General features: G+C 41.3%; 1 protein-coding gene across 2 annotated transcripts; it reads right to left on the bottom strand.

The window, feature by feature from the left end:
- Positions 1-452: 452 nt before the first annotated feature.
- clstn3 (calsyntenin 3) lies at positions 453-26,824 on the bottom strand. Of its 2 annotated transcripts, XM_077575928.1 has the most exons (19): positions 26,595-26,810; positions 25,741-25,807; positions 21,774-21,896; positions 20,004-20,214; positions 19,706-19,914; positions 17,678-17,827; positions 16,518-16,703; positions 15,923-16,210; positions 14,757-14,869; positions 13,388-13,547; positions 11,866-11,913; positions 10,187-10,335; positions 9,939-10,087; positions 6,157-6,383; positions 5,868-6,029; positions 4,899-5,044; positions 4,661-4,790; positions 4,278-4,462; positions 453-3,243 (listed from the first exon to the last, which is right to left on the bottom strand). In XM_077575928.1, the coding sequence occupies exons 2-19, from the start codon at positions 25,805-25,807 to the stop codon at positions 3,076-3,078; spliced, it is 2,871 nt and encodes a 956-aa protein (XP_077432054.1). In that variant the 5' UTR covers positions 26,595-26,810; the 3' UTR covers positions 453-3,075. The 2 variants fall into 2 exon arrangements, with proteins under 2 accessions (XP_077432054.1, XP_077432052.1); XM_077575926.1 differs by lacking the exon at positions 25,741-25,807 and having other exon boundaries at positions 26,595-26,824.
- Positions 26,825-26,931: the final 107 nt, after the last annotated feature.

Genomic DNA, 26,931 nt, shown 5'->3' with positions numbered 1-26,931 from the left:
ATTCAGCCAAACTGGGTGCAGATCCACAGCCACTTTCAAGCAACAGAATCTCCTGAAGAACATGCAGAAACATCCACATCTCCCACTGGTGTGCGACCTGCGCTCAAGTCAAAGGGTAAGCAGGGCTGCATTAAGCACTAATACTTGCCTACTGATAAGTTGCACAAACATACTAGATGAAGCCGTTAAATTTGATTTGTTCCGTCTACTATATAATTTAAGAATGAAACATTCAAGGTGTGAAAAAAGGGGCTTCTTGTGGAGACGTCATATATCATTTTTATTATGAATTTTGTCACATTGTCCGACAGTTTTCTCTTTGTAACAATCCATCTCATCATAATTACAAGTAATGTTCCAGTAGTGAGAGTAAGATAATATAAGTTATTTGATGCAATGTTTTACTCTCCTTTGTGACATCACACTTGCAAAAACAAAACCAAAAAAAAACAAACAGGCTTTATTTTTATTTACGGACATTTTTTTCTTATATATAGCACTGCACATTGAGAGGCTACACAGACGGACAGCAAGAGACACGGGGGTGGGGGTGGGGGGGTCGCGGGTGTCGGAGATGTGTCTGGAGGGGCGGGTGGGAGGCACAAGTTGCACATTCACTGAAATGGCATTTCAGATGGAAGCAGTCAAATCGAATAGTAATGGAAAAGAGTGTGAAAGATAGCGTTTATGTACAGTTGCAGGTATACAACAAATGTGCCTCCCTTTTTTTTTTCTCTGTGAATCCTATATTGACAAATTCTTAAATTACAACATTATTACACACAAAACGTAAGACACACTCATCAAGCCAGATATCATCCTCACCACGACTACTAGTAGTATTTTCCTACTGTTTTCTCAATGCTGGAATAGGCAATGAACAAAAAAAATAAAATAAATAAGGAAATGACCATCTGCTCCCTCTTCGAGTGTGCGAAAAAGTGGCTGCAATCATAGAATTACTGTCATAATAACAATCTTAATCATAATATTTCTCATTGTATGTACATAAAATTCATTACAATCAATACAGTCAAAACTGCTCAAGTTGAAAGAAAAAAAAAATGCTCAAGTTGAGCTGACATTCCGGGGACAGCGGGGGGTTAGCGGTGTCGTGTGAGTGTGCGTGCGTGTGTGTGTGTGTTACAGACATTCCAGACGTCAACGTGAAATGCATCAGAGCAGTGATTCCCCAACCAGGATGCCGTGAGAGCTCGTGTGAATTTGTCACAAATACGTCTTCATCTATCTGACGGACAGAACATCGACAATTTGAGATGAGATCATCATTTCAAAACTTTGGTGACATTTTTGTTTTCATTTTTCAAATCTAAAAGGGGTGTGGTGGCTCAGTAAAGGTCGGGAAACGCTGCCATAGAGGGGACAGCAGTTTGTGTTTGATCGATAAAAGCTCAAGATGTAGATGAAAGAGTAATTGGGACACACTGGAATTGTAAAACTGCTTAAAAAAAAAGTCACAATGTTATGATAAAAATGCTAACATTTGCATCTTGACTGGAACACGTAAAAGGGAGCATGAGCTCCCAAAACTAAGGAATGACCTCCCGATGCGAATTAGAAAAGCCCCTTCACATTCCATTTTCAAGTATATTGAGTTGAGAATTACGTCAGATCTTTTTTTTCCCGAGAAAAGTCACACTGCTATGAGAATAAAGATAGTATATAGTATGAAAACAATGGAAGTTATGAGAGTAAAGCCAGTTTTTTTTTTTTAAGAAAAAGTCATATTACTGGGAATAAGTATTAGATTTATGAGAATAAAGTAGCATTTTTTTTGAAAATTAAATGATATTTTTGGGAAACGTAATAAATACATAAATATTCTGAACAAAAAGTCCTTTGCAGAATTATTATGAGAATTACATATTATTTCATTTAAGTTTGTAAGACAATTTTTGATATAAAATTTGATAAAAAAAAAAATACAAAAATAAAGACATAATATTATGAGGGGGAAAAAGCTGATAAGTCGTAAATTAGGAAGGGAAGGTAAAAAGTAAATTTTCAAATTTTCCATAAATGTAAAAAAAAAAGATTCCTAAAATATTACAAGTATCACTGTATTTTTTCTTGTAATTTTATTCTTGTAAAATGACAGCAGCTTTCTTGCATAATTACAATCTTTTTTTCTTTTTTTTAAATGTATTACCATTTTAGTCTCCTAAAATTGCAGTTTTTTGTGTATTACCACTTTATTCTCATAAAATGACAAAAATTTCTCATGAAATTATAACATAACCTCATAAAATAATTTTCTCATTAAATTACAATTCTTTTTCTTAAAATCACAACAATTTTCTTGAAAAATTGTCGTTTTTTTTCTTATATGAACCAATTCCTCCTTAGGCTTTTCGTCATCGCATTATGACTATTCTCATAAAACTACAATATTATTTTTCTAACTGTTTTAGCTGAATTCTCCAAATAAAATGACATGAGTGTGTCCCGATTTCTCCCTTTGCAGATGAAAGTCTTACGAAACACAAATGTTCATCACGGAATGTGTCAAGTGGGGTCGCAAAGAGGGAGGAGACAGCTTGTGCGCAGACATTGTGGTTCAGTCTAATAAGTTGTGCGTGTGTGTGTGTGTGTGTGTGTGTGTGTGTTCGTGCGTGTCAACATGTGGAAATCAGGGCCTTTGCCTACTTATCCAAGCAAGGGTTCAATTATGTGTTCAATAACAAAATACAATACAATCAATTGTTGTTTTTCTTAAACAAAGCAGCCTCACTCATCCAGCATCACACTATACAGACACGTTATTATTATTATTATTATTATTATTATCATCTTGTGATGTCAAACTGCTGCGCCACAAGTCATTTGGGTGGCGCCGGGCAGTTCAATTACATTGAGTTTATACATTGTGCCGCTGAACATCAAAGTGGAGAACGAGCGCCCGTCGTCGGCTATAGGTCACGTATGGCGTCGTGTGGCTGAGTATTACATCGAATGTGTTGTGCGTGGTGTGTTTTTGCGGGTATACATTCCGTACATGATCGTTAAAGTGTTGGTTTCCATGAGAACCGGTGCGGAGGGGGAGTTACATGCAGCTCAGTAGCGACGGGCGTTGCCGTCCTTGCACTCCTTCTTGTAGATGATCCGCTGGTCGTCGCTGGCGTTGTCGGGCGACTCGGCTGCCTCCTCTTCCTCCTCCTCCTCTTCCTCTTCCTCGCCGCCTCCCTCCGTGTCGGCGGACATGCCCATGCGAGACTCGTAGGACTGTGACAAAAGCAGGGGCGGAAAGTGTTTGGATTGTACTTAAGAGAAAAATGTTGCAAAATACAAGTTAAAAAAAAAGAAAAAAAGAAGAATATTATGAGAATACGATATTAAATGGGGAAAATTTGGATCAGTCATAATTTAGTAAGGAGTAACATTTTCAATGAAACAAAATTTCATCAAATTTTAGCTTGTACTGATGAAGAGAAAAAATGTAATGTGAGAGCTAACTAGCTAGCTCTCATAGGTTTATCATCTGAGGAGGTTGAAAAAAGTAACAATTAGCCTATTTTGACAAAATAAATAACCAACTCGGCATAATAAAAAAAAAAATTATACACAAAATACTTTCCCTAGTTTTATTAACTTACATTGTGCTTGTATTGAGAAGAAGAAGAAAAAATCACATTACATCTAATATGCTGTTTAAGAGCTAGCTAGCTAGCTAGCTCAGTTTTATCATCTGCGGAGAATGAAAGAAGAGCCTAGTTTGAGAAAATAAGAACTAAAAAGTATAGATATCTGTTTTGAAATGTAAATGTAGGGAGCAAGATTAAAACATTGCTCAGTTGAAGAAAAGAAAAATCATCATTACATCTTGCATGCTAATTTAAGCGCTAGCTAGCTAGCTCTCTAGTGTCATCATCCGCAGAGATTGAAAAAAGGAGCCGATAAAACAAGTTAGCATCTTGGTACAATGAAAAAATAACTTTATCCATTTTATTAACTTATATAGTGCTCATACTGTGAAGAACAATAAGGGGGAACAAATCACATTACATGTTGCATGCTATTTAAGCGCTAGCTAGCATGTGCTAAGCTTTATCAAGTGCAGACACTAAAAGAAGTAATGAGCCTAGTTTGAGAAAATAAGAACTAAAAAGTACAGATATCTGTTTTCAAAAGTGGGGAGTTAAAGTAGAGAATTATCAGAAAAATAAATACTAAGTCAAGTACAGAATACTTGAAAAAATGACCTAAATACAATAACAAAGAATTTGTACAACATCCAGCCCTCGTCTTTTTCATTTTACCTCCATGGGGTTAACGATGATGGTGAGCGCCGAGTCGTCCCACTGGCTGCAGCCCTCCTTGGCCGCCTCGCGGGCCTCCTCGCTGCGGCGGTGGATGGAGCGAATCCGGAAAATGCCCAGGATCACCATGACGACCAGGAAACCCACGCACACCATGATGATGATGGTGGCGGCCCCGGGGACCACTGACAAACAACACAGACAACAAAATGGCTAATCAGGCAACATGCTCTGAAGATGAATCAGATGTAGAGGCAGTCTTGTAAAAAAAAATTTAAAAAAATCAGCCACTCCTGAAAACAGTCCTCACTCCCAACCCTTTTAATTTATGAGGCCAAATGACGAAATCGTTAAAATCGCAAGCAGAGAATTGAACATGTCACCTGAATTGCGATGTAGGCTGGGCAAAGCGTGTCCACTGAGCTCGCCGGCGTGTTGATGGAGAAACTGTTGCTGGGAGGCCATCAAGTGGGATGGGTGGTACATACTGTCCAAGGAGTGGAGGAAGTTCACCTAAGAAAGGAAAGATTGCATTCAATCCCTCAGGTTAAATTCTGGAACAAACGTCCCCGAAAGGATGCCATTTTTTCCAAAAGGTTTTTTTACAAGCGGTCTCCTCACCTCCAGTGTCAGCTCATTGCTGGTGTATCTGCCGTTCATCTCAGAGCAGGACAGACGGAAGCGTCTCTCGAAGCGGGACGAGCTCCTGGACAGTCGGTAGCGGACGGAGCGAAGGACGTCCTCGTATACGGAGATGGATTCAGCACCTGGAGGGCCAGACAAAATGTCGAAGGTTGAAATGATGAGTAGCGAAGTATAAAAACACTCCATTAGCATTGTAACTAAAGTGGGCCAGAAAAAGAACTGGATCTTCTTGAAAACAGTAAGATCCCTTTTCTATTATTTTACTTTGAGAGTATTTTCCCTTTGACCCCTTGCAAATATCCAAATCAGGATTTTTGCATATTCCAGTTGTGATTACTGTAACTGACTCAGATCAGTTTTGAAATTAGTCACTTCAAGTCTTGGAAGTGCTTTGCTTAACCTGTGCTCGTCACATGACCTTCTTTCTATTGATTGAGGTTCTAGCAGATCTGGATCAGAAGTTGACCAGAAACGGAAGTGGAACATGAAAATTTTCTGTTTTTTTCACCTTGTTTCATTTCTACTTTTTTTTGCACAGATTTGAACCCTCCAACCAAGTTGCGGTCTCAATTTAGTTGACCAGTTTTTGAAGTGGTGTGATTAAACTGTGCAATGTGAACATAATCAAAGTGGATCCAAACATGAACTGGATTAAAATAACTTGCAATGTGAAAGCAAATAATTGTAGTTCCCTTTGTATTGGTTTACTTCCAATGTGTTTTCACTTTGATTCCTTTTAATCAGCCAAACAAACTCAAACTAATTCAGATTTTTTTTTTTGTACATATGTAAACACTACAATCAAATTCAGGACAATCCAGATCTCACTATATAATATAATACAAAAACCAAAGTCAACTAGAACACAAACTGGATCCTCTTACAATGTGAATGCCAAAACTCTCCATCGCGTTGGTTTCAAAAGCTGTCGATTGTTTTAATGACCTGTGATGGCGATGTAGGCGGTGGTGTTGATGATCTCCAAGCCCCGCTCTCGCACCACGTCCATATCGACCAGAAGCTCCTCCCGCTCCAGGTCCAGCTCTTCGCCCAGAGGTTGAACCTCACAGCCGTCCAAAGTATGGGCCACGGCGTCGGACATCAGTGCTGCAAAACCACCAAAATCCGTTGGGAAATTACTATCACACCCGGACATGTTGATGACGGTTACGTAAGACCCGTTTCAACATGAAGACCTGAAATAGCGCAGCATAGATTGTTTCTTTGGACTCACCGCCGCCTTCCATCCCCTGCGCAGCCGTGTTGACAGCGTGAGTCAGCGAGCAGACGATCCGTAGCTCTGGGAAAAGGGGGACTCCTCGGGGGGCTTCGAACTCGGGAGCGGGGCGAGCCAGATGGGGGCCGACCCCGGACAGAGAGATCTGAGGAGCATCTGGCTGGAGGACCACCAGGTAACCTTCCAGCGGCTTCAGAGACAGGCAGCTCTCCTCGTTGAAACATCTGCAAGGAGGCGAGAAGCAGGTTGTGTGACAAAAAGATCGCAAAGTCCAGTTACACTTGAAAAACAGTTGGGTAAAAATAACCCAAATTGGGTCAAGAATGGACCAACCCAACTTTTTTTTTTTGTTATTTAACCCAAAAAGTTGCATCAAATTAAATGAATAACTCACAAATCAAACCCATTTTGGGGTTGTTTTATGGGTTATTAATTTTCCGGGTTAGTTGAATAACCCAATTGAATTGGGTAAAAAAAATGAACATTTAACCCCAGAAATTGGGTCAAATTAAATTAGTAATCCACAAATCAACCAAATTTGAGTTAGTTGAATAACCCAATTGAATTGAACCGAGACAACTTTTTGAGGTATTGAGTCCCAAATGTTGGGTCAAATGATATTAATTGCCCACAAATCAACCCAATTCTTGGGTTGGTTTATTCATTTGACCCAAAGTTTTGGGGTTAATTGAATAACTCAAAATGTTGGGTCAGTCCCCTTTTTGACCCAATTTGGGTTAATTTTGACTCACTTCTTTTTAGAGTGTAGCAAAACGGTTGTGATCCCTCCAACTTCTTCAGCTAGCAAAAACTATAACCTCTGCGGTTTGCTGCCAAGTAGCGCACACCATTTAACTTAGCCGGCAAAATGCCTCAGAAACAATTAACAATCAATTGACTAATTGATTTTTTTTTTTATGGCAATCGTTACCTCTTGCGCCAGCAAATACACATTGCCTGGATCAGCAGCACTCAATTTTGCCAGCATCTCTTTAAGAAGTTACTAGCTAATCCTTAAGACACAATTCATTGGCAATTCATAAGCCATCCCAGTCAAACTGCTCACAATCCTTTCGCCAGCAAATAAAGTGAGCGCCAACAAACAGCTCCCTCTATTGGTTGTTGCCAAGAATCACACTCGTTTTTGCCACTACACTTAACTAACAAAATGAATCGACAAATGCATTTTCAGAGCCACCTGCCCTTCTTTAGCCAGCAAATGGTTGGAGCCTGAATCAACATTTCCCTCTGCTGTTTGCTGCCAAGTCAAACACTCATTTTTGGCACCATTTCTTCATGACTTAACTGAGAAAATGCTGAACAAACAATTCATTGACTAACGGATTTTTATGGCCATCCCTACTTCTTGAGCCCGAAAATGAATTTGGTCTGAATCAAAAGCTCCTTCTGCTGTCATTGACAATTCTCCATGAGAAACAATTAGCTAATGAATTCATTTTTATGACCAACCCTACTTCAGCCAGCACATAATTCCATTTTCCTCCACCTCTTCAAAATGTATAAATTAAATATTTATGAAACAATTCGTGACTAATTGATTTTTAAACTCCTCCTAGTCAAAACGATTGTAATCATTTTCACTTCTTTAGCCAGCAAATAAGCCTGAATCAACAACTCTCCATTTTGCCTCCATCGCAAGATGCTTCAGAAACAATTCAGAGATGGATTGAAGTTGATGTCCATTCCACAGTCAAAATAGTTGCAAAATGTCCACTTCTTTAGCAGGCAATTATATAAAACCTGAATCTACAGCGCCCCCTGCTGTTTGCTGCAAAAGTGCGCATACAGATCAGTTCTGCCTTTAATTCTAGGAGACCGACAAATGCGTCTTTAAACTTAACCGTACCATAAATATTGTGGTACAGATGCCATGTTATTTAAACATATTTATTAATTTGCGGTATACATGGTCACGATGGCATTGGAGTGTGGATTAAGCACAGCACGTATGAATGCGTGCATTACATTTCCACTATCAGAGAGAGCAGCTGCTTCTATCGGCTTCTCCAGAAGGGCCTGCTGTTCAGCCATCTGGGTGACTTCCTGGCCCCAAATCAATCTAATCTTCACACACGCAATAAAATGAGGAGGAGGGGTGGGGGTGGGGGGGCTGACAGAAAGAAATGGCGCACTTGAGCTGAAACAGAAACAATCTCTTCGTGACCTTGAATCGCTGGGACCGAAAGCCCCCCCCCCCCCCCCCCCGGCAAAAACGTGTGGCCTGGAAATCATGCGTCCATTTTCTATAAGGTGCGACCTCATTAGGATCCCGTGTGAGCTGCAGCCTATCCCAGCTGACTCTGGTCGCCCCGGACTGGTCGCCGGGAAATCATTAAATTTTTTAGAAAGATGCAAAAAGTGCTCAGGATTTCGAGTTTGATGTGATCTGCCTTGTCAGCAGCCTACTTTTTTCCGCTTCTCTCTCTCTCTCTCTCTCTTTCCCTTTCTCTCTCTCTCTCTCTCTGTCGCTGCGGTATAAATATAAATATAAATACGCAGCTCACCACATACATGCACTGGACTGCACTAATCTGAGGGGGAATTAATATTTCACCAGCTAAAAGCGACGGCTAAAGCCAGAGAAAAGTTGTGTGCATGTACCCGAGACGAAAGACTGTTCTGTGCATTTTACTCTATTCTGTGATAAATGAACGGCACGTTTTAATTTCTGAAAAAATGCTGAGTGTTGATAACATGGCGGTAACGTGTTGTAAACTTACCAAGCTTATATGCAACATTTTTAACATCATGCAAATCAACTTGCGATTGTGATTGGTTAGTTAGGATCCAATCATTAACCAGAAGTGCTGACATCATCCAAATGATGCGTTTTATTGGTTTGGACACGCAAATATGTCATGTCCACTGCAATCATCTATGGGCCTGAAGGGGTTAAGTTACCTCAGTTAGATATATTAATTCTGAAAGCCTCGGGCAGATTACATTGGCATGGCAACACATAGAGGCTGAAATCTGATTGGACAAAAAAAAAATAAAAAAATGAAGCAGCAACAAAACGAGGGCAATGAAGTAGAGTTTATACAATTTCATAGAAAAAATATATTTCAGGTTGCAAATGTCACGCCGTGCTGAAATTGTTCTATTTGTCCAACTGAAAATACTTTTTTTTTTTTTTTTTTGACCTGCCCACACGTCGTTTCATACCGCAATGCTGAAACTGCTTGATATTCACAAGAGTTTGAATTTTCATCATCCCTTCTTTTGGCTATTCGAAAAGGTAATTGAGTGGACATGGGCTGCTGCCAATTGAATTAGCTGGCTTTAGCGAAGCTAAGTAAACGAATGTGCCGGCTTGCCAAGAAGAGCGCAGGTGACTTTGGGGCTGAAGCCAGCAAAACGGGAGATAAGATACTGATTTATCTCCACGTGATTATTTCCCCTTATCAGCGGCGAGGCAAGGTTCACGTTTGATGAGTTCAATGTCGATGGGAGGAAGTCGTTGACATGCCCTCGCAGTGACACTTATGAGACGAGCGTCTGCCGGTGTAACAAAACATTCCGCTTTCACTCTTTACATCATGAAGGCGCATCCCCTCAGCTTGACTTCATTTTCTATTGATTCAGCAGCCAAGTGGGGAATAAAAAGTCTATTATAGAAGCTTGGCAGCCGCGTTCCCTTTCTGGCCCGAGTGTGTTATTGCAGTCTATCGGCACGCTGTTACGCCGGCGCCGGAATGTGTTTGACGGCGATAAGGCGCGGCGGGGGGGGGGGGGGGGGGGGGGGGAGCTCGCAGTACCTGAGCGAGGTGGTAAGCTTGAGGGGTCGCACTCCGGGCGTGGCGAAGCGGAGGGAGTTCCTGTAGGTCACCTGCTGCACGGCGCGGTTGAAACTCTCGATGTCGTCCCCCTCCAGCACTAACACCGACTGGCTCGGGTTCACGTGAACCTGAAAGCATCAAACGGAGGAAAGGAAATTGCATTTCTTGGTGCGTTCAATTCAAATGTTTCAATGAGTAAGATTGCAAGCAGTTCCTGAGGCGTTTACCTTCATCCCGGATCCCAACGTCTCCAGGTCTCCGAAGTCCAGGCCCTCCCTGCAGGCGTACAGACACTCCACCACGCTGTGGGGCTCCACGCTGCCCGGACGCACCGTCACCCCCGACAACAGGCCGTGGTAACCGCCGGCGTATTTCACTGAGAGCACACATTATACACACAAAAAAAATGCATCAACACAAACTAAAACCAGAGATCAATGAGATACCTTCAGGGACATGCCGTAAATCACATTGGCCTCTCTCTTAGACATACTCTCAGAACCACTCTCATACATACTACTGAAACATTGTCATGCTCACAACTGACATGCTCTTATTCACTCCTGTAACAATCTCACACAACTGAAACCCTCTCACATTCATGAATGGAACACTCAAATACACCACTGAAAAAATCTCAAACAAACGGGAAACTCTCACATTGACACTACTGAAACGCTCTGAAATTCACTATTGAAATGCTCTAATTCACAGTACAACAAAAAAAAGAAAGAAACAAAAATGCTCTCACTCACCCTTTCATACATACTACTGAAACACTCTCATACTAACTACTAAAAGTTCTCACATTTTTTGCTCTCACACAGATTATTTTTTTCACTAACACTACTGAAACTCTCTCATACACTAATAAAACACTCTCATACACACTACTGAAACACTCACTATTAAAAGGCTCTCTCACCTTCTGAATCTTTTTCACGCTCACACATACTGAAACACTCTCACACACAATGCTGAAACACTCTCATACACACTACTGTAACATGCGTACTCACAACTAAAAGGCTCTCACACACGCTTCTGATATTTTTTTGCTCTCATACACACTACTGAAATACTCTCATATTCACTACTAAAATGTTCTCACATTCCTGAATTTCTTTTTTGGTCTTACAGCCCCCAGTGAATATTTTCACTAACACTACTGAAACGCTCTCATGCTCACTAATAAAACACTCTCATCCACGCAACTGAAACACTCTCACTATTCAAAGGCTCTCGCATCCACTTCAAAATCTTTTTTGGGCTCACGCATACTGAAACACTCTCATGAAGACTACTGAAACACCCTCATACACAATATTCGAACCTTCTCATACTCACTATTAAAAAGTTCTCACATTCACGTTTGAATTGTTGTCACTCTCACACAATCTTATCAATATTTCCGGTCATTAACGCTACTGAAATGCACTCACACACACACTACTAAAAATTTATTTTTGCTAACATATAGTTCTGAAATAACCTAATTAAATGATCTTACACACTCAACTGAAACACTCACGCACTACTAAAACACTCACATACTACTGAAGAAAAATGCTCTCACAAAACTACTGATTTGTTCACTCACATACAATACTGAAACCCTCTCACACATATTACTAAAATGCTCTTACGCACTTATAAATTCCTTTCGCTTACATACACTACTGAAGGGCTCTCACACATAGCAAAATGGTCTCACACACACTGACATTTTTTTCCCCTCACTCACACTGCTGAAAAACTTTTAACACACACACTACGGAAATGTCACAGTATTATACGAGTGTATTTCAGCGTGACGTGTGAAAGGATTTCAGCTGTGTGTGTGAGAGGTAATCCTCAATGACGTCCCTGACGGTGCCTCGTAAGATCTCCTGCTTCTTTTCTTTACCTTCTGGGATGCTGTTGTTGACGATTTCCCTCTGCTTGTCCTCCGGCTCTGCGGGGAATAGCAATGTGGGCGAGACAAAAAAGAAAGGAGACAAACACTCATCAAAATGTATGAAGAGGATTCGAGGTGACGCCTGAACGGGCCACAGAGTGACAGGAAGGAATGAAAAATGAACATTGCAGAAACAAAAAAATGCAGACAACCTAAGAGAGAAAATACTTTTACATGCACGAGTTACGTGCACCGGATTGGAATTCAAAGTATAAATGTTTTCCTTGTGGAAATGGAAAACGTCAATTTTTCACATTGAAGTGAATTGAAATGCTGTTGCAGAGTCCCTAATTTTTTTTTTAATAAAATAAAAAGCATTGGATTGTATAAAAACATTATATGAACTGATTTTTTTTTTTTTTCTGGTGTCATTGCTGAATGCATTTTACAATTTGGGGCGTGGGGGGGGGGGGGTGGGTAGTACTGGGGTAGTAGTCAAACGCCATTAAACTTTAGTAGAAGAAGAAGAAGCAGGAGGAAGAGAAGGAGGAGGAGAAGGAAGAAGAAGAGAAAAAGGAAAGAGGAGGAGAAAGAGGAAGAAAAATGCTGCCGCTGTGTTGTGTAAATGCCTCCTTTGGTACTTTTGTTTGTTTTGAGTGTGTGTTTTTTTTTTCTTGTCTTGTTGAATTGAATTGAATTGAATTGAGTTTAAATTAGATGCTGGCTTTTGAATTAATAAAGAAAGCAAAAAAATACATCAAAAATCAAAAAGTTCCCATTCGGCTTAACTCGATTCTGAGGAAATAACTTTGGCATGATTTCATTCTAACTTTGAAGTCTATTTTCTCTAAACAGCAGCAGCCGCGTTCCACAGTGTTTGTTTTTCTGTCTTGCTAATTGGCAGCCAGAGATTCAGACATTTTAGCGCAGCGCTGCTAAACGAGGCCTGATAGCTGCCTGGCCATCCTGCTCCTCAGCCCGGCTGAATAATTGATGACCGCGTTATATTATTAGCCCTCAAAGATGTAAAAACACATCACATAAGCGAGCAAAGCGTGTAAAATGTCCCGCGAGAGCCCACCGACGCGCTTTATGAAAAGTTCACACGCCGTGATTTACATACGCGGCTCCCAACCGCAACATGTGACGGAGCAAAAAATATTTTATTGATCAAAAGCGTCTGAAGTTTGGAAATCACGTCACGTGGAACTGCCTGTAAATCTGTACACAAGTCAAACTGCTCTTTTCAGTGCTACGATATGGAAGGAATAAGCCCACAAGCTAGCAAAAACAATTAAAAAAAAAAAAAAAAAAAAAAGGCCAAACTGCATTTTTAGAGGTGCCTTCTATTGTGGCCTAAGGCACACCTGTGCAATAATCATACTGTCTAATTATTAACTTGATATACTGTGCTCACTAACAGATTTACGTCAGCTCATGAAAAATGGCATTAAAAAAAATAAAAAATAAGACAACTAGACGTCAACGTATTTCAAAATCCATTTTCATTCGTTAGCGCGGCGGCTCTCACCCCAGCAGGCGCCGATGGACATCCTCTGGCGGGGGGCCGGGTTGGGCAGGGCGCCGCTGTCGTGAATGAGAGCGGGGTCAAAGGTCACGCCGTCCACGTACAGGGTCACCGAGGGGAACTGCACACTGAGGGACAGGTGGTGCCACTCGCTGTCGCACACCTGGCGATAACACGGGGTCATCGGTCAGTCAGTCGATAATTCGTTATTACTCACTGTTTTAAAATATTATTATTATTAATTTGACTATTAGTTTATATATTTATTTTTAACTATAGTGGTAGCAATTTTTTTTTTTGTTGCCTGCAACTTTTGAACAGCCTATATTATTATTATTTTAACATAGACTATATTGTATTTTACAATTAATATTCTTTTTCAAGTCATAAGTATATTTAACTTTATATACTATTATTTTTATGTATTTTATTTCTTATTTTAAAAGCACATTTTATTACACTATATACTTATCATTAGAGTTGTGAGTGGCTTGCAGGCAGCCTTAATTATTATTATTATTAATTCTTATTATTAGTCGTGGCAGTAGTAGTAGTAACAGTATTAGTATTAGAAGTAAATATTTTACCTATTAAATGATTAGCATTTGTTTATATTTTTATTTTTTCATATTTTAAAAACAATAATTTTTTTTGGGATTAAATGTTTTTATTTGCTTGTAGTAGTGGTAAATATATTTTACCTGTTTTAAAAAAAACACGTTTTTGGTCAAATGTTTTCCTTTTAGCATGGACTATGGCTTTACATAATTAGCAGTCTTTTTTTTTTTCTTTAAATATATATGACTTTTTACGCTATTTTCCAACACATTCATACATTTTATTATGTATATTGTATATATATATTTATATATATATACATATATTATATGCTAAAAGTACAGTATATTTTGGCAAAAATAATTTTCTTACAATATCCAGTATCTATAATGCTTTAAAATGTGTCATACTTTTTAAATGATAAATTATAGCTTGTTGTTTGTTTGTATATTTTATGTAAATTTTTTTAAACTTTGTAAAGTATTGATTAGAATATTGAACACATCCGAGTAAATGATGACCAAATACCAACAATCTTTGTTGGTATAGCAGGCGGGGCGGAAGGGTGCGAGGTATCAGACAAAGACCAAAGAATCTGAACAAATCTTATCTTAACTCTGTATCAGCTTTAATGTAATCCTCCTCAGCCTGTCTGAAAACTGAATCCACCAGTAAAGCCTTCACTCTCCCACCCCGGCCAGTCAGGCAGACATGTTGGCCTTTTGCGCGCATTTACTGCCTGCATGACCATTAACTTAACAGCTTGATGTTTAAGAACACCACCCCCCCCCCCCCCCCGCCATCCCCCAAGTACCTGCTCCAGTTTCCACAGGAACTTGACAGGTCGTGCAGCCGAGACGTCAGGCCAGTAGAAGAGAGAGAGGCGGCAGCCGTGCACTGAGAGCGAGTAGTGGGAGAACGAGTCGTCTGTGGAGAAGAAGGCACAATTAATTAGCGGGTTCGCGCGCTCGGGATTTTAACTTGACTTTTCTATGGATTTCTTACATTTCATTTTAATCTCTCTTTCTCGGGGCTCTCATTTCAAACAGTATTCACACAGCAGCTGTGGTGCGCATTGACTCTTTTTTTTTTTCTTTTTTTTTGGAGCCGAGTGTGTGGAGGTTAAGTGGCTCCCTCAAGAGCACCTTGCCCGCTGAGGCCGTAAACAGTGTGCCCTGAACACCTGCGGTGATAATTCACTCGAGGTTAGCGTTGTGAAATAACGTCCAAGAAAGGCCAATTTGCCGACAACAATGTAAAAAATCCATCCTGAGGAGCTTCAAACTGAGCAGTGGACCAGTCAGCTTTTTAGCAGTCTGTTTTACATTTATTATATTCCATTATGAAATAAATTAAATCTACGATATCGAAATACCCTATTTAAAAACACACTAGGCATTCATGGCATTTTATTTTTGTTAAGAAGTAACCAAAATAACTCACATACGTCCAATTTGGATTTTTAAGGCCGGTGCCAAATCCAACATTTAACAGGATAAAATTATGATAACAGATTAAGCCGCCAATTCATTTAAAAATTATATAATGGATAAAATAACTTATTTCTTGGTCCATTAATGCTTACAACAATAAAGATATGAATTGTAAATGAACCTAAAGCCGTTGCTTTCTGTAGACGTAAAAAAGCAGGATTGGAGGAGACTGACATTTAATCATCTTTAGCAAAAGCTAGCTTGATCTGAAATACAGTACTTCCTGTTTTTAATCTTATTCTTTGGTCAAATTTACAGTGTCAAACTAAATAGTGTGCTGCCATGTTGTGGCCGGCAGTGGTATTACAGTCAAAATCAACAGTATGCAAAACAAAATAGTTATGAACTGTTCAAAAAAAAAAAAGACTGTAGACCTGGAAAACATGTTGGAGGGGTTTTATGGTACACAAGACAAATTTTTGTAGTTTGTTTGAACCAATGGTTCTAATGTAGTTCAACTAATGTAGGCTAATTTAGCATAACTCACCATTCTTGACGGTGCTACACACGATAGTCTCCTCCTCCTTGCGACTCGCTTTAGACTGAGCGGCAGCCGGTTGGACGTTGGTGCCCCACCTGCGCATCCAGAGCTGCAGGGTGAAATGGTCGCCGGACAGCCCCGAGACCACCGCGTCCGGCACCACCGCCACGTGGTTGGACCCATTGAAAGAGAATACCAGCGAGGAATCCGAGGAAGGCAGAGTGGGAAGGGCCGACGTCCAGTTGGCTGCGGGCGATGGCGGTGGGAGGAGGTCAACCTCGCCCCGAACGGCGCCTGGATAAGATGGAACCAGTCAGTTAAGACAAGAGGTGTGGAGACGTGAGACAAACGTAGTCGATTGTCGATTAACAAGGAAACAAGAAAAAAAAATGGATGTTGGCTGTATTACTTAAATTATGACTAGCTTAACTTAAGTAATGGCTTTACTTGCTTCAAGTTTAACTTTCTTAATTTTTGCCACAGTAACTCAAGACTTGAAACTTGAAGGGCAAGACTTGAGACATACTGGTATTTATAACTGTGTGACGTCTGGTAAGGACGCAAGAGAAACAGCCGGGTCATGTTTTTGGGATTTACGCACCGCAAAGGCGTCGCACGGATCGGTCCGAGTAGCTGTCTCGATCGCAGCCCTTTCCGATGTGGCCGGTCTGAAGCTCGACGGTGGCCTGGATGTTCCATACGGTCTCCTCGCAAGTCTCCAAATGCAAGGTGGGGAAGAGCGGGATGCTACCTGATCCGGGTGTGTACTCCACCCGCTTGGTCCAACCTGAAACACGTTACGATAATGAAATGCTGACGTTGAGAAAAAAATTCTGCGAGGCGTATCTGATTGGTCAAAAAAAAAAAAAAAAAAAGTCCCACTGCTAATATAGTTTAGTAGCAGATTAGATTGACATAACTCATTCAAACCCAAAAACGTATAAATACGTTTTTTAAATAATTTGTCCTTAACTCCCAAAAACGTATAAATTCGTTTTTTTAATAATTTGTCCTTAACTCCCAAAAACTTATTTATACATTTTTAAATGTTGTTTTTTTTATGCTAGTGCATACAGAAGGCTTTGATACAGCTTCTGACATAAAGAGGTCGCTTAAAGCAGTGGTAATAATTACAAAATACGGCCAGCAGGTGGCGGCAGAGCATAAGAGATCAGCCTTGGCCATGTTGCAACAAGCTCTTTTTGACAGTGTTTTCAACAGGCTTGTGAATAATGATGAAACTTACAAAAAAATTTCCCTGTTGAAAGACGAGACTCTAATCTTTCTTTTGGTAGGTTCCATGTTTTGATAGCAATAGAACAGAACATTCTGTGGACCTTGCAAAATCTGTCAAAATCCAGTAAAACAGCCGGGAGCAAAGGGGGTTGCTTCAGTGAAAAGGGCTGCGAGTGAATGAGTTACAGGCTGAAATCCGATTGGCCCAAAAATCCACGTACTTGAAGCAATACAGCCGAAAGAAACACTATCAAATAAAGCCAATAGACTTCATTTATTCTAAGTTGTAAATGTAGGTCAGTGCTTCTGATCGTGTTTAGACTACCAGAAGACCTGACCGCCCACAACTGTAATAACGTGATTGCAAAAAACGATTAAAGCAGTTGCATTTCTAGACCCTTGCTATTCGTAAGCCTCCACCTCCTTCAACTCAAGCTGACTCACATCGCCCAACCAGCCCGCACAGATCCCAACCCACGGCCTCGTTACCTACGGCTGAAAATGAGGCAAAGGAGCGCGAGTTACCGATCCAGCCGGGCTTGCAGGACGGCTTGACCGTGACGGCCACCTGAGCGTCGGCCTGAGCGCGGTTCTTGCCGCAGTCGAAGGCGGTCACCCAGAAGGTGTGAACGCGCTGGCGCTTGGAGTCCAGCGGCTCCGTGTTCTTAATGTTCCCTGGGAGACGCAGAGAGCGGGACAAAGGAAGAAGGATGATAATGAGGAAAAGAACCAAGCGCTCCCTCCTTGACACACGCCGCTTTGTCCATTCTGAAAAAAATGGATTTTTTTGTCGTGTGAAAAGGGGAGAGAAAGCGACGTCCGCGTTAAAATGCTGCAACGTGAAGGAACAGAGCATAAAGGAGGGACGGCGGGGTCGGAACACGGGGTTTCGGGTCGGCCGGCAAATTGTGCCGAGTCACGGTGAGGCCGCCGTCCTTCTTGCTCGCTTGCTTTGTGTTGCAAAAACAGCAGGCGCTCGCTCGCTGTCAGTCAGCCGGCCGGGCGGCGCTTGCGCTAACGAGAAAAAAAGACGTGAGGGAATAGACGGGGGGACGTCACCTGAACAGCTGCTGCTGCTGCAGTGTTTATGCAGAAATTCACAACAATAGTCCGCCCACGCTAAGTCTATTTTCACATTTTTGGCTTATAACCTGGCAGGGGAAGGAAGATGATGCAATTGCTTGACTCGATGCCCGTGCGCCATCATCTGCAATTTAAGGATTTATTCCAAATTTCACTACAGCCTTGACTTACAAGTTTGAGACGAAGCTTGTAACGGAATTTAATCGTATCTTAAGTAGATTGTCCTCATTGAAATGAATTGAAATGCTGTAGATTCGTTCCACACCCCAAAAACACAAGAAAATTGCTCTCTATTGTACGATAACAATAAAAGAGAATCTAAAGAAAATAGTGTTTTAGTGACCGCTGCTGTTATATTTTTTTATATGTAACACTGAGAAGTTACCCATTTCTAGATAAACATACTTGGAGATCATAATAATGCGTTATAAATACCCCTCAAAACTTCTATTTTTGCCTAGTAGCCTTTTTACAATTGTTTTAATGACCTCTGGGGATCCTTTCATTCTGCCTAGCAACAAGACTGTGCAGACACTTGGTATAGTGTTGTCGAACCCCCTTTTGTCATTCTCACAGATTAGACAGCATGGCTAGCCTATGCTATTTTTCTATTGGTCAATGGGGGCAGTTACAATCAAGCCCCATCAATTCTGCCTGGCAACAAGACGCCAGGCAAATACTTTTTGTAAGGCGCCATCAGGCTCTATTCTATCATGCTAACACTCAAGTGGGCGTGGCTAGCATATTCACATTTTTCATTGGTCAGTGGTGCAGCCTAGCAACAAATGGCAAGGCTAACACTTGTTGCCGCCAGGGTCTATTAAGGCAATCAAACAGCTTAGGGGGCGCGGGGCTATGATATGCCATTTATTTTCATTCATTCATCTATCATTGAGCGCATGAATTCTGCCTAGCAACAAGTGGGCTGCTGTGAAAATCTGACATGACCAAGAAAATCTATAATACAGCACTGCATTCAGGTCCGAGGGGGCACTGCCCCACTTGATCCAGTGGTACTGTTTTTCTTTCTTTCTAAAATGTATTTCATATTTAATACAGAGTAGTGAACCAGCTGTAAAGTTTTTGCCATAACATTCTCAGTGACTTTCAACTTCCCCGTTTGCCAGCCTAGTGGCTGGGCAAGCATAGGCCAGTTTTTTCATTGGCTTGTGGGGCAGTTGTAATTCAGCCCTATGATTTCTGCCTAGCAACAAATAGCGGGACAAATTATTTTTGGCCATGAGGTCCCATTTTGTGGTTCAATCTGACTACTGGACTTGACAAGCATGTTCTATTTTTTATTTTATTTTATTTTTTTGGTCAATGGGGCAGTTATAATTGAGCCCCTGTGAATTCTGCCTAACAACAAGAATCTGAGCTAACACTTAGCCTAGTAGCCATGGCTAGCAAATACGGGGCATTTACGATTGAATTCACAAGTACTGCGGAGATCTTCTTTGTGTGTCTCACCATCGTTGTCAATAGCAAAGGGCACGTTGGGAGTGATGATGTCATAGAAGCAAATCTGGCTGTACTGCGGGGAGCAATCGGCATCCAGCGCCTCCACGCGCACGATGCGGTCAAACAGACGCCCCTCCGGTACCGACGCCTCGTAGCGACGCTCCACAAACACGGGGGAGAACTCGTTGACGTCGTTCACACGCACGTGCACGGTGGCCCTGAGGCGACAAGGAGCGTCGTAAGAAGGGAAGGGGGGGGGGGGGGGGGTGGTCGTATGTTCGCCGGCTCTCGGGAGGCTCGCGCTCACTTGTGGGATTTCTTGCTGTTGACGCCGTCGGGCCCCTCGCCGCAGTCGTAGGCCTGGATGGTGAAGCTGTGCTCCCGCTGGTTCTCGCAGTCCAGCGGCTCCTTGGAGCGCACCAGTCCTTCGCCGGTGGAGCGGTCCAGGACCACCGCTTCAAACTGGACCGAGCCGGAACCCGAAGGGCCGTTGTGCACCCGGAAACCGCAGATTTCACCTGAGAGTGGGTGGGACGACGATGAATAGAAGCGTGGAGGAGAACAAGCCATGTGCAAATATGTTTATGTCGGAAGTTTACATCTTGTGCAGCGCAAAATGGAGGGCCATCAGCGATTTTATATAAATAAATATATATATATATATATATATATATTGGAGCTGTCAAACGATTAAATTTTTTAATCATATTAATCGCTTGCCAAATTTGAAGACCAGCTGTTAATTCTTTCGACATTTAATGTTATGAGGTCTTCAACATTTTTCGATCCACTGCCCACTCTCATTCTCCTCTTTTTTTCTAATCAGTTAATTACTCACATAATAATAATAAAAAAAAAGACCCCAGTTGTTTGACATGAACAAATATTCTGAATGTCATATGCAAACATTTATTAGACTCTTTACTTTAATGCATGTAGTTCTGTTTATCGCTCAAGCACAACCTGCGCTACCTTTTGCATAACCAACGGATCATCTGCGGTCAAAATTAATTGCACGATTAATCTGCGTTAATATATGATTAATGCGATCATTTTCTGTGATTAATCAATGAGTTGACGCTTTAACTTTGACAGCACTAGCAAGCACTGTAGATTAACTCTTTGACTGCCAAAAACGTTAAATAACGTTTAGTAAAATCCTATGGAGGAGTGCCAAAGACGTTAAAAGACGTTTGTTTCAAAACAGAGGTGAAACTAACCATTTTCTATTGTTGATTACTGAAAAACGGAATAAGGTAGAAACAAACTTTTTTTTCTGATGAAAGCTGAGAGTCCAATCTTTCATTTGGTAGTATGTGTGTTTCCATAGTCCAAACACATAATTTTCTGTGGACCTTGAAAGATCAGTCAAAATGCTTAAATCAGCTGGCACCCACGGCATCCCTTTTCTGAAAACGTCTGGCAGTCAAAGAGTTATATATATTAGTGCTGTCAAGTGATTACAAATTTTTAATTAATTAATCGCGATTAATTATGGTTAATCACATATTTCTACTTCTGCTTCCACTTTTTTCTTCAAAGCTTGTAACAGATAATTACGTGAGTAAAATCTGACAAAATATACATGTAATTATTTAAATATATATATATATGCTATTTAAATGGTATATATTCAATTTCGTGAACTACTGCAGTGTCATTTTGGGCATAAGCGCGTGAGATTCTTTTGTCCTACCACTTAGTGTAGAATAGGATGAGGTCGTCACTTGATACAAACGACTGCAATATCGGATCCAGGTTTCGCAGCTTTTACCAACAAAACATTCACTTTATGAGTGACACGAACCTGTTCCAGTTCTCGATTATCATCGGAGCCCACATGGTTATTTCAGCTGCCCGGGCGCACGCATGATCGAGCTCGGCTGACTGCTGCTGCCATGACGGCTTCAATTACACTACGCTGTTCTAAAAATAGACGTCCCGGCCGGCAAATTCATACATGCATCTAAAGCGAGGGGTGGAGGAAATATAGCCACGCGACGACTACCTTTCGTGATGTCGGACGAGAACGCAAAGTTGCAATGACGAATGTGTGCGGTTATTGTTGGGGCGTTACCGGCGTAGTGGAGCGGCGCGTCTTTGTCCAGGGCGAAAAGCGGCGGGTTGAGAAGCACCGTGTTGTCGTTCTCCATCACGATGCCCTGGTACTCCGTCTCGATCCATGGCTTGTGCTTATTGGCTGAGGAGATCAAACAAAGTACAATACGTGTTTGCGCTTGCAAATATTCTCATGCTTCCAGGCCATTTCATTGTCAGGGCATTAAATGGATCGCCAAAAAAAAGAGCAATGATGATGACATGTCAAATCGGTAAAATTACCGAATGAACAATACTGAGCTCTCCAGAAAAAAAAAAAAAAAAAAAATGGATCGCAAAAGACATGAAAGACAAATCTAGTTACTATTTAAGGCTACATATCACATTAACAGCTTCACTTCTCCTTGTCCACTTTCTGCCTCGTAGAACAATTAAACCCCCGACGAAATGTCCTCTTTTTAATCACGCGCTCATCTCTAGCGCCGCCATCAATCAAGCGGCCTCAGCTCAGCGGCTACACAATATCCCACCGAAAAGGACACAAACGCCCCAGGTTTTTCTGCGAATTTAACCTTTAATTGCCAATTAATTATTCATCCTCCATCGTATTCATCCAGCGCAAAAAGGAATCAAAGGCCAAGTTAATGAGCAAGAAGCGAGGATTGTTTGGCGCCGCGGCAAAGCCGAGTTGTCTCTTCTCTCGTCTTTTCCTCTTTTGTCCCGCAAATGCTCGTCGTCTGTGTGAGGCGGCTGGAAAAGTGCTTGTTTGTCACCTTCGAGACAAGAAGGGCTAAGCTTTCACATGGCGGCACTTTAGTCTGTCTATCAATCTATTGTAGTGTACGTACCTCCAATTTGAAAAGAAAAAAAAAAATGCCGCGCCAAAACTGCCAGACCATCCTTGTTACACATTGAACATGGCGGAGAAATGTTTATCGTAACACAATCAGGGTTTCATGAAATACAATTTATACATTATCATTCAATGTTTAGCTAGCTAGCACCTCCAAAATTGTCACTTTATTAGAGACCCCATAAATGGCACATTTTTGTTCAACCATTAAAAGATTGCATCAGCAAAGAGAGCAAGCCATTTTCACTTTAAATTGGTCAGCAATTCAAAAAATCGACACCCACATGTGGACTGACCAATAGTATAGATTTTATTTAAAAATATGTAATTTGCCAAATTGTGACTTTTAAGTTTTTGGCCTGATGCCAACCATTTACTAACTAGCAGAGGTGGCAAATCCAGGTCCAGAAAGTAGAAACCCTGTCACAGTTTGACTAGCTCCATTGGTATCGTTTACCTGCTAGCTAACTAGCATCAGGGGCTAAAGCCAAACTGTGGCATTTAGCCCCAGGTGCTAGCTAGCTAGCTCCATTAGTGCTCATTTACTTGCTAGGGAGCTAGCAAGCTAGCTAGCATCAGGGGGTAAAGCCAAACTGTGGCATTTAGCCCCAGGTGCTAGCTAGCTAGCTCCATTGGCGCTCATTTATTTGCTAGGGAGCTAGCAAGCTAGCTAGCATCAACGGCTAAAGCCAAACTGTGGCATTTAGCCCCCCCTCACTTCCTCTTTCAGATTGGCTGTTAGCCAGCCAATGAGAGTCATCAATTGTCACCTACGGCCATTTTTCATGTTGAAGCAGGCGAAAACGGCTTGCTGATCTACGGCTCGTTCATTCAAGTCATAAACTAAGAAGTGCAATGATAACAAGAACAAAACACAGCATCAACAACAAAAAAAAAAAAGGTAAAAGTTTAAGTATATTATAAAAATGGAATGAACCAGGTAAACAAACATTGTCATAATAAAACCTTTTTCAATATCCCGGAATAATGTGTTCCTTTATCATTTGAAATACATGAAAAGAGGACCTTGAAAAAATGATCACAAATTAAAATTAGATTATTTTACAAAGCCATCCAGCCCTACTACAAACCTTACATACACTATTAACTACAAGCCCTGCGTAACTGCTTACTCTATCTACCTTATTCACACTTTGGGTACTCAAGCATGCCGAATACCTTTCAAACTTTTGATATATAAAATTTCATTTAACAAAAACACCCCCAAAAATTTCCATGGAGGATTTACTCGATGTCTTCTTTTTTTGTGATTATGTATCGGTGGTAGCACAATTATCCAGTCTGGCCACGTCCGCTCCTCTATATCAACACTCTCTTTTTTGGTCATTTATCTCCCTCACCCTGGCGCCTCCACCCTTCCGCCGCCCTCCTCCCTCCATCTAGCATTAATCTGAGGCATCAGGCGTGTGGATTACATTCCGGATTACAGATTGAGAGGCATTCCATCGTTCTGTCTCCCTTGGCACCGGTCGCCTTGCTGTCACTCTATCTCGCCACAACACGCCTGGTGTTGGGCGCACGCGTACGCACACACACACACACACACACGCATCCTCACCCCCCCAAACGGATCTCACATTCTCCTCCTCCCTCCTTGTCTGCGTCTTTTTCGACCATGTCTGCCTCTCCTCCTGTCACTGCTCCTTCTCTACCTTCAACATCATGCTCCTTGTCTTTTCCCCAAAGACGACCCCCCCCCACCCCCCTCCGCCCCCACCTCTCCTCTCTTTGGAGAACCGACTTGGAATAGGAGGATGATAAATCTGATGTTAGAGGAAGAAATAAGAGTCACGCACATGGCGGACACTGGCCAAAATCGCGCCGGCCAGTTTATTAGGCACGATGATAACACAGTCTAGCTGCAGTGGCTGTTAGTTCGGGTCGGGATGGGCAACATAATGCCCGTGGGTCAAATACGGGCCTTCTAGAAAATTCTGTTTTTTATTCTAAAAACAAATACAAACACAAGAAATAGAAAAGGAACCTATAAATGCTCATACCATACTGTAAGACATGCCCACCCTCGCCGTGGTGTAGGGGTTCCTAATATTTTGGCATCACTTGACGGTTAAACAGCTCGCAGTGCAGCAATATTTGTTTGAACAAGGTCATATAAAAACATTATCAGAAAAAAAGGGCATTCAGTACAAATACCAAGTGCACATATGCGCACGGATATGTAGGCCACTTCATTAGGTACACCAGCACAAGCAAATCAGAGGTTAATAATGTAGATTATACCTGATCCATGATGTATAAAAGAAAAGAAATTAACATAAAAATTGTTTTTAAAAAAAATACATGCATATGATTAATTTAAATTATTTTTATTTGTAAAATATCAGTGTTTAAAATTATGATAATGTATATTATATTTATGCATATGAAAATCAATCAATTTCAAAAACGGTATTTCATAGTAAAATATTATTTTTCAAATAATAACTATACATTATATTTAGACTCTAACAAAGAATAAATACACCAATTAATAACATTGGATTTAATTTTAGTAATTTTAATGTATCTTCTGTATAACCTAAAAAAATACATCTTACATTAAAAAAATACCTAAATAAATCTATTCATTGTATTAAATTCATTAATGAGTTTCATAAAAACAATGACAAATACTAGTACCACTAATAACAATAATAATATTTTTAAACATAATGATAAATTTGCCTATATTCATTCATTCATTAAAAAAAAAAAATGGAACCAACAACGATACTATTTCCAATTTACCGAGGCAACAATTCATCATATTAATATTCCATCCGTCCATTTTCACGACATTTGTCATTATTATCATTCCCACTGATCTGAAGCCCATCCCAGCTGACTCAGCGCAAGCGGTGAGGTGCGGTGCACCCTGGACTGGTCGCCAGCCAATCCCAGTAATAAATTGTCCAATGAAAACCTCTCCATCAAAACTTATCATTTTTGCAAAGCTTTTCATTTCTGTATTTGGGTCTCTTAAGGACTGCACAGGTGTACCTAATGCAGTGGCAAAGCATCAAAAACGAGGCCAAATTTTTTTTTAAACACGACACACAGAACACAACACGACAACATGAGCTGTCAATATCGATCCGGACGAGTAACTGACCTTTGTTGCCACTGGCAACGGAAGTCAAGCAAAGGAAGAGGAAGGAGAGACATTTCATTGTGTCCATCTGGGGGAGCAGAGGTGTAGAAAAAGGAAGGGGGTGGGGGTGGGATGGGATGGGGGGGGGCATGCAACAACAACTCATTAGCACTCCAGAAGAAGAATCACAAAGGTTAAAGAAAAAAAGAAAACATGCAGGAACAAACATATTGATTGCCAATGCACAAATCTAATAAATGATTCATATGGAATTGGGAAGGTTTGCTTTTGAACAGTCGCTGCTGGACACACAACACCTCCGAAAGACCATTTTTCATTATTCGGAAATAGTCTGTAAATGACTATATTTGTATTTGGCAATGATGTGGTCAACACATACGTACCTGCGGTGTATTTATAAATAGCAAAAAACGGAGAAGCTGCTGATTTTGCACCGGTCAGTTTGTGTCACAGCACCGAATGAGCAAAAACTGCGTGTGAGTGTGTCGACTCAAGTGGGTGTTTTCCTGCCTTTTAATTGTGGTTTGCCAGCTTGTGGCCGGAGCTGAAAATGACTCCTCGGGGAAGGATGGTATGGAATGAAGGGATGAGGATGGGGGTCCGATATATCTAATAAGCAACATTCTACACAATGCTGAACACATATTGACGTCCAGAAGGGCCTGGACGTGGCAATGCATGTGCTCCCTTCCCACTTGTAATGCGACATGAGTGCGTGATAGTGACACACATCCGAAGAGCAAGATAAAGCTTCAATAATGGCTGCCCAGTTAAAAGTAAGGTGAAATGTCGCAGCAAGCGTGAGCACGATGATGATGATGATGACGATGACGATGAAGAAGTAGTGACATTACCGTGTCGGCTGCAGCAGTGATGCCTGCTCGGTACCCGCTGCTTCTTCTTTTTTTTCTTCTTTTTTTTTTTAGCCTCGCAGCATCCGCCTCACACGCCTCTGCCTCGTCCCCGCGCGCACGTCCTCGTCCTCGGCTCGAGCGGTCCCGAAGCTCCCGGTGGTAGTGGAAGGAGCTGGATGGTTGGGGAGGGGGGTGGGATAAGAAGAGATTCGGTGTGTAAACTGGAGCGGGTAACCTTGTTTTCTCGACTGTGGAGAAGGAAGGAGAGATTGAGTGGGAATGTTACGCTGGCGTCCCCCCTCCTCCTCCTCCTCCTCCTCTTCCTCCCCCCCTCCCT

This window comes from Vanacampus margaritifer, chromosome 9 (genome assembly GCF_051991255.1).
Source record: "Vanacampus margaritifer isolate UIUO_Vmar chromosome 9, RoL_Vmar_1.0, whole genome shotgun sequence".
In the NCBI taxonomy this organism is placed as follows: domain Eukaryota; kingdom Metazoa; phylum Chordata; class Actinopteri; order Syngnathiformes; family Syngnathidae; genus Vanacampus; species Vanacampus margaritifer.
Note: the sequence above shows the minus strand (reverse complement) of the source record. Positions and strands in the feature narration are given on the sequence as shown.

Excerpts from the sequence above, each read along its gene's own strand:
- clstn3 (XM_077575928.1), bottom strand. The coding sequence starts at position 25,807 with ATGGACACAATGAAATGTCTCTCCTTCCTCTTCCTTTGCTTGACTTCC. Across the intron at positions 14,870-15,922 it reads GTGTAGCACCGTCAAGAATG|ACGACTCGTTCTCCCACTAC; the intron begins GTGAGTTATGCT and ends TCTTCTCCACAG. Across the intron at positions 5,045-5,867 it reads CGCCTACATCGCCATCACAG|GTGCTGAATCCATCTCCGTA; the intron begins GTCATTAAAACA and ends CTGGCCCTCCAG.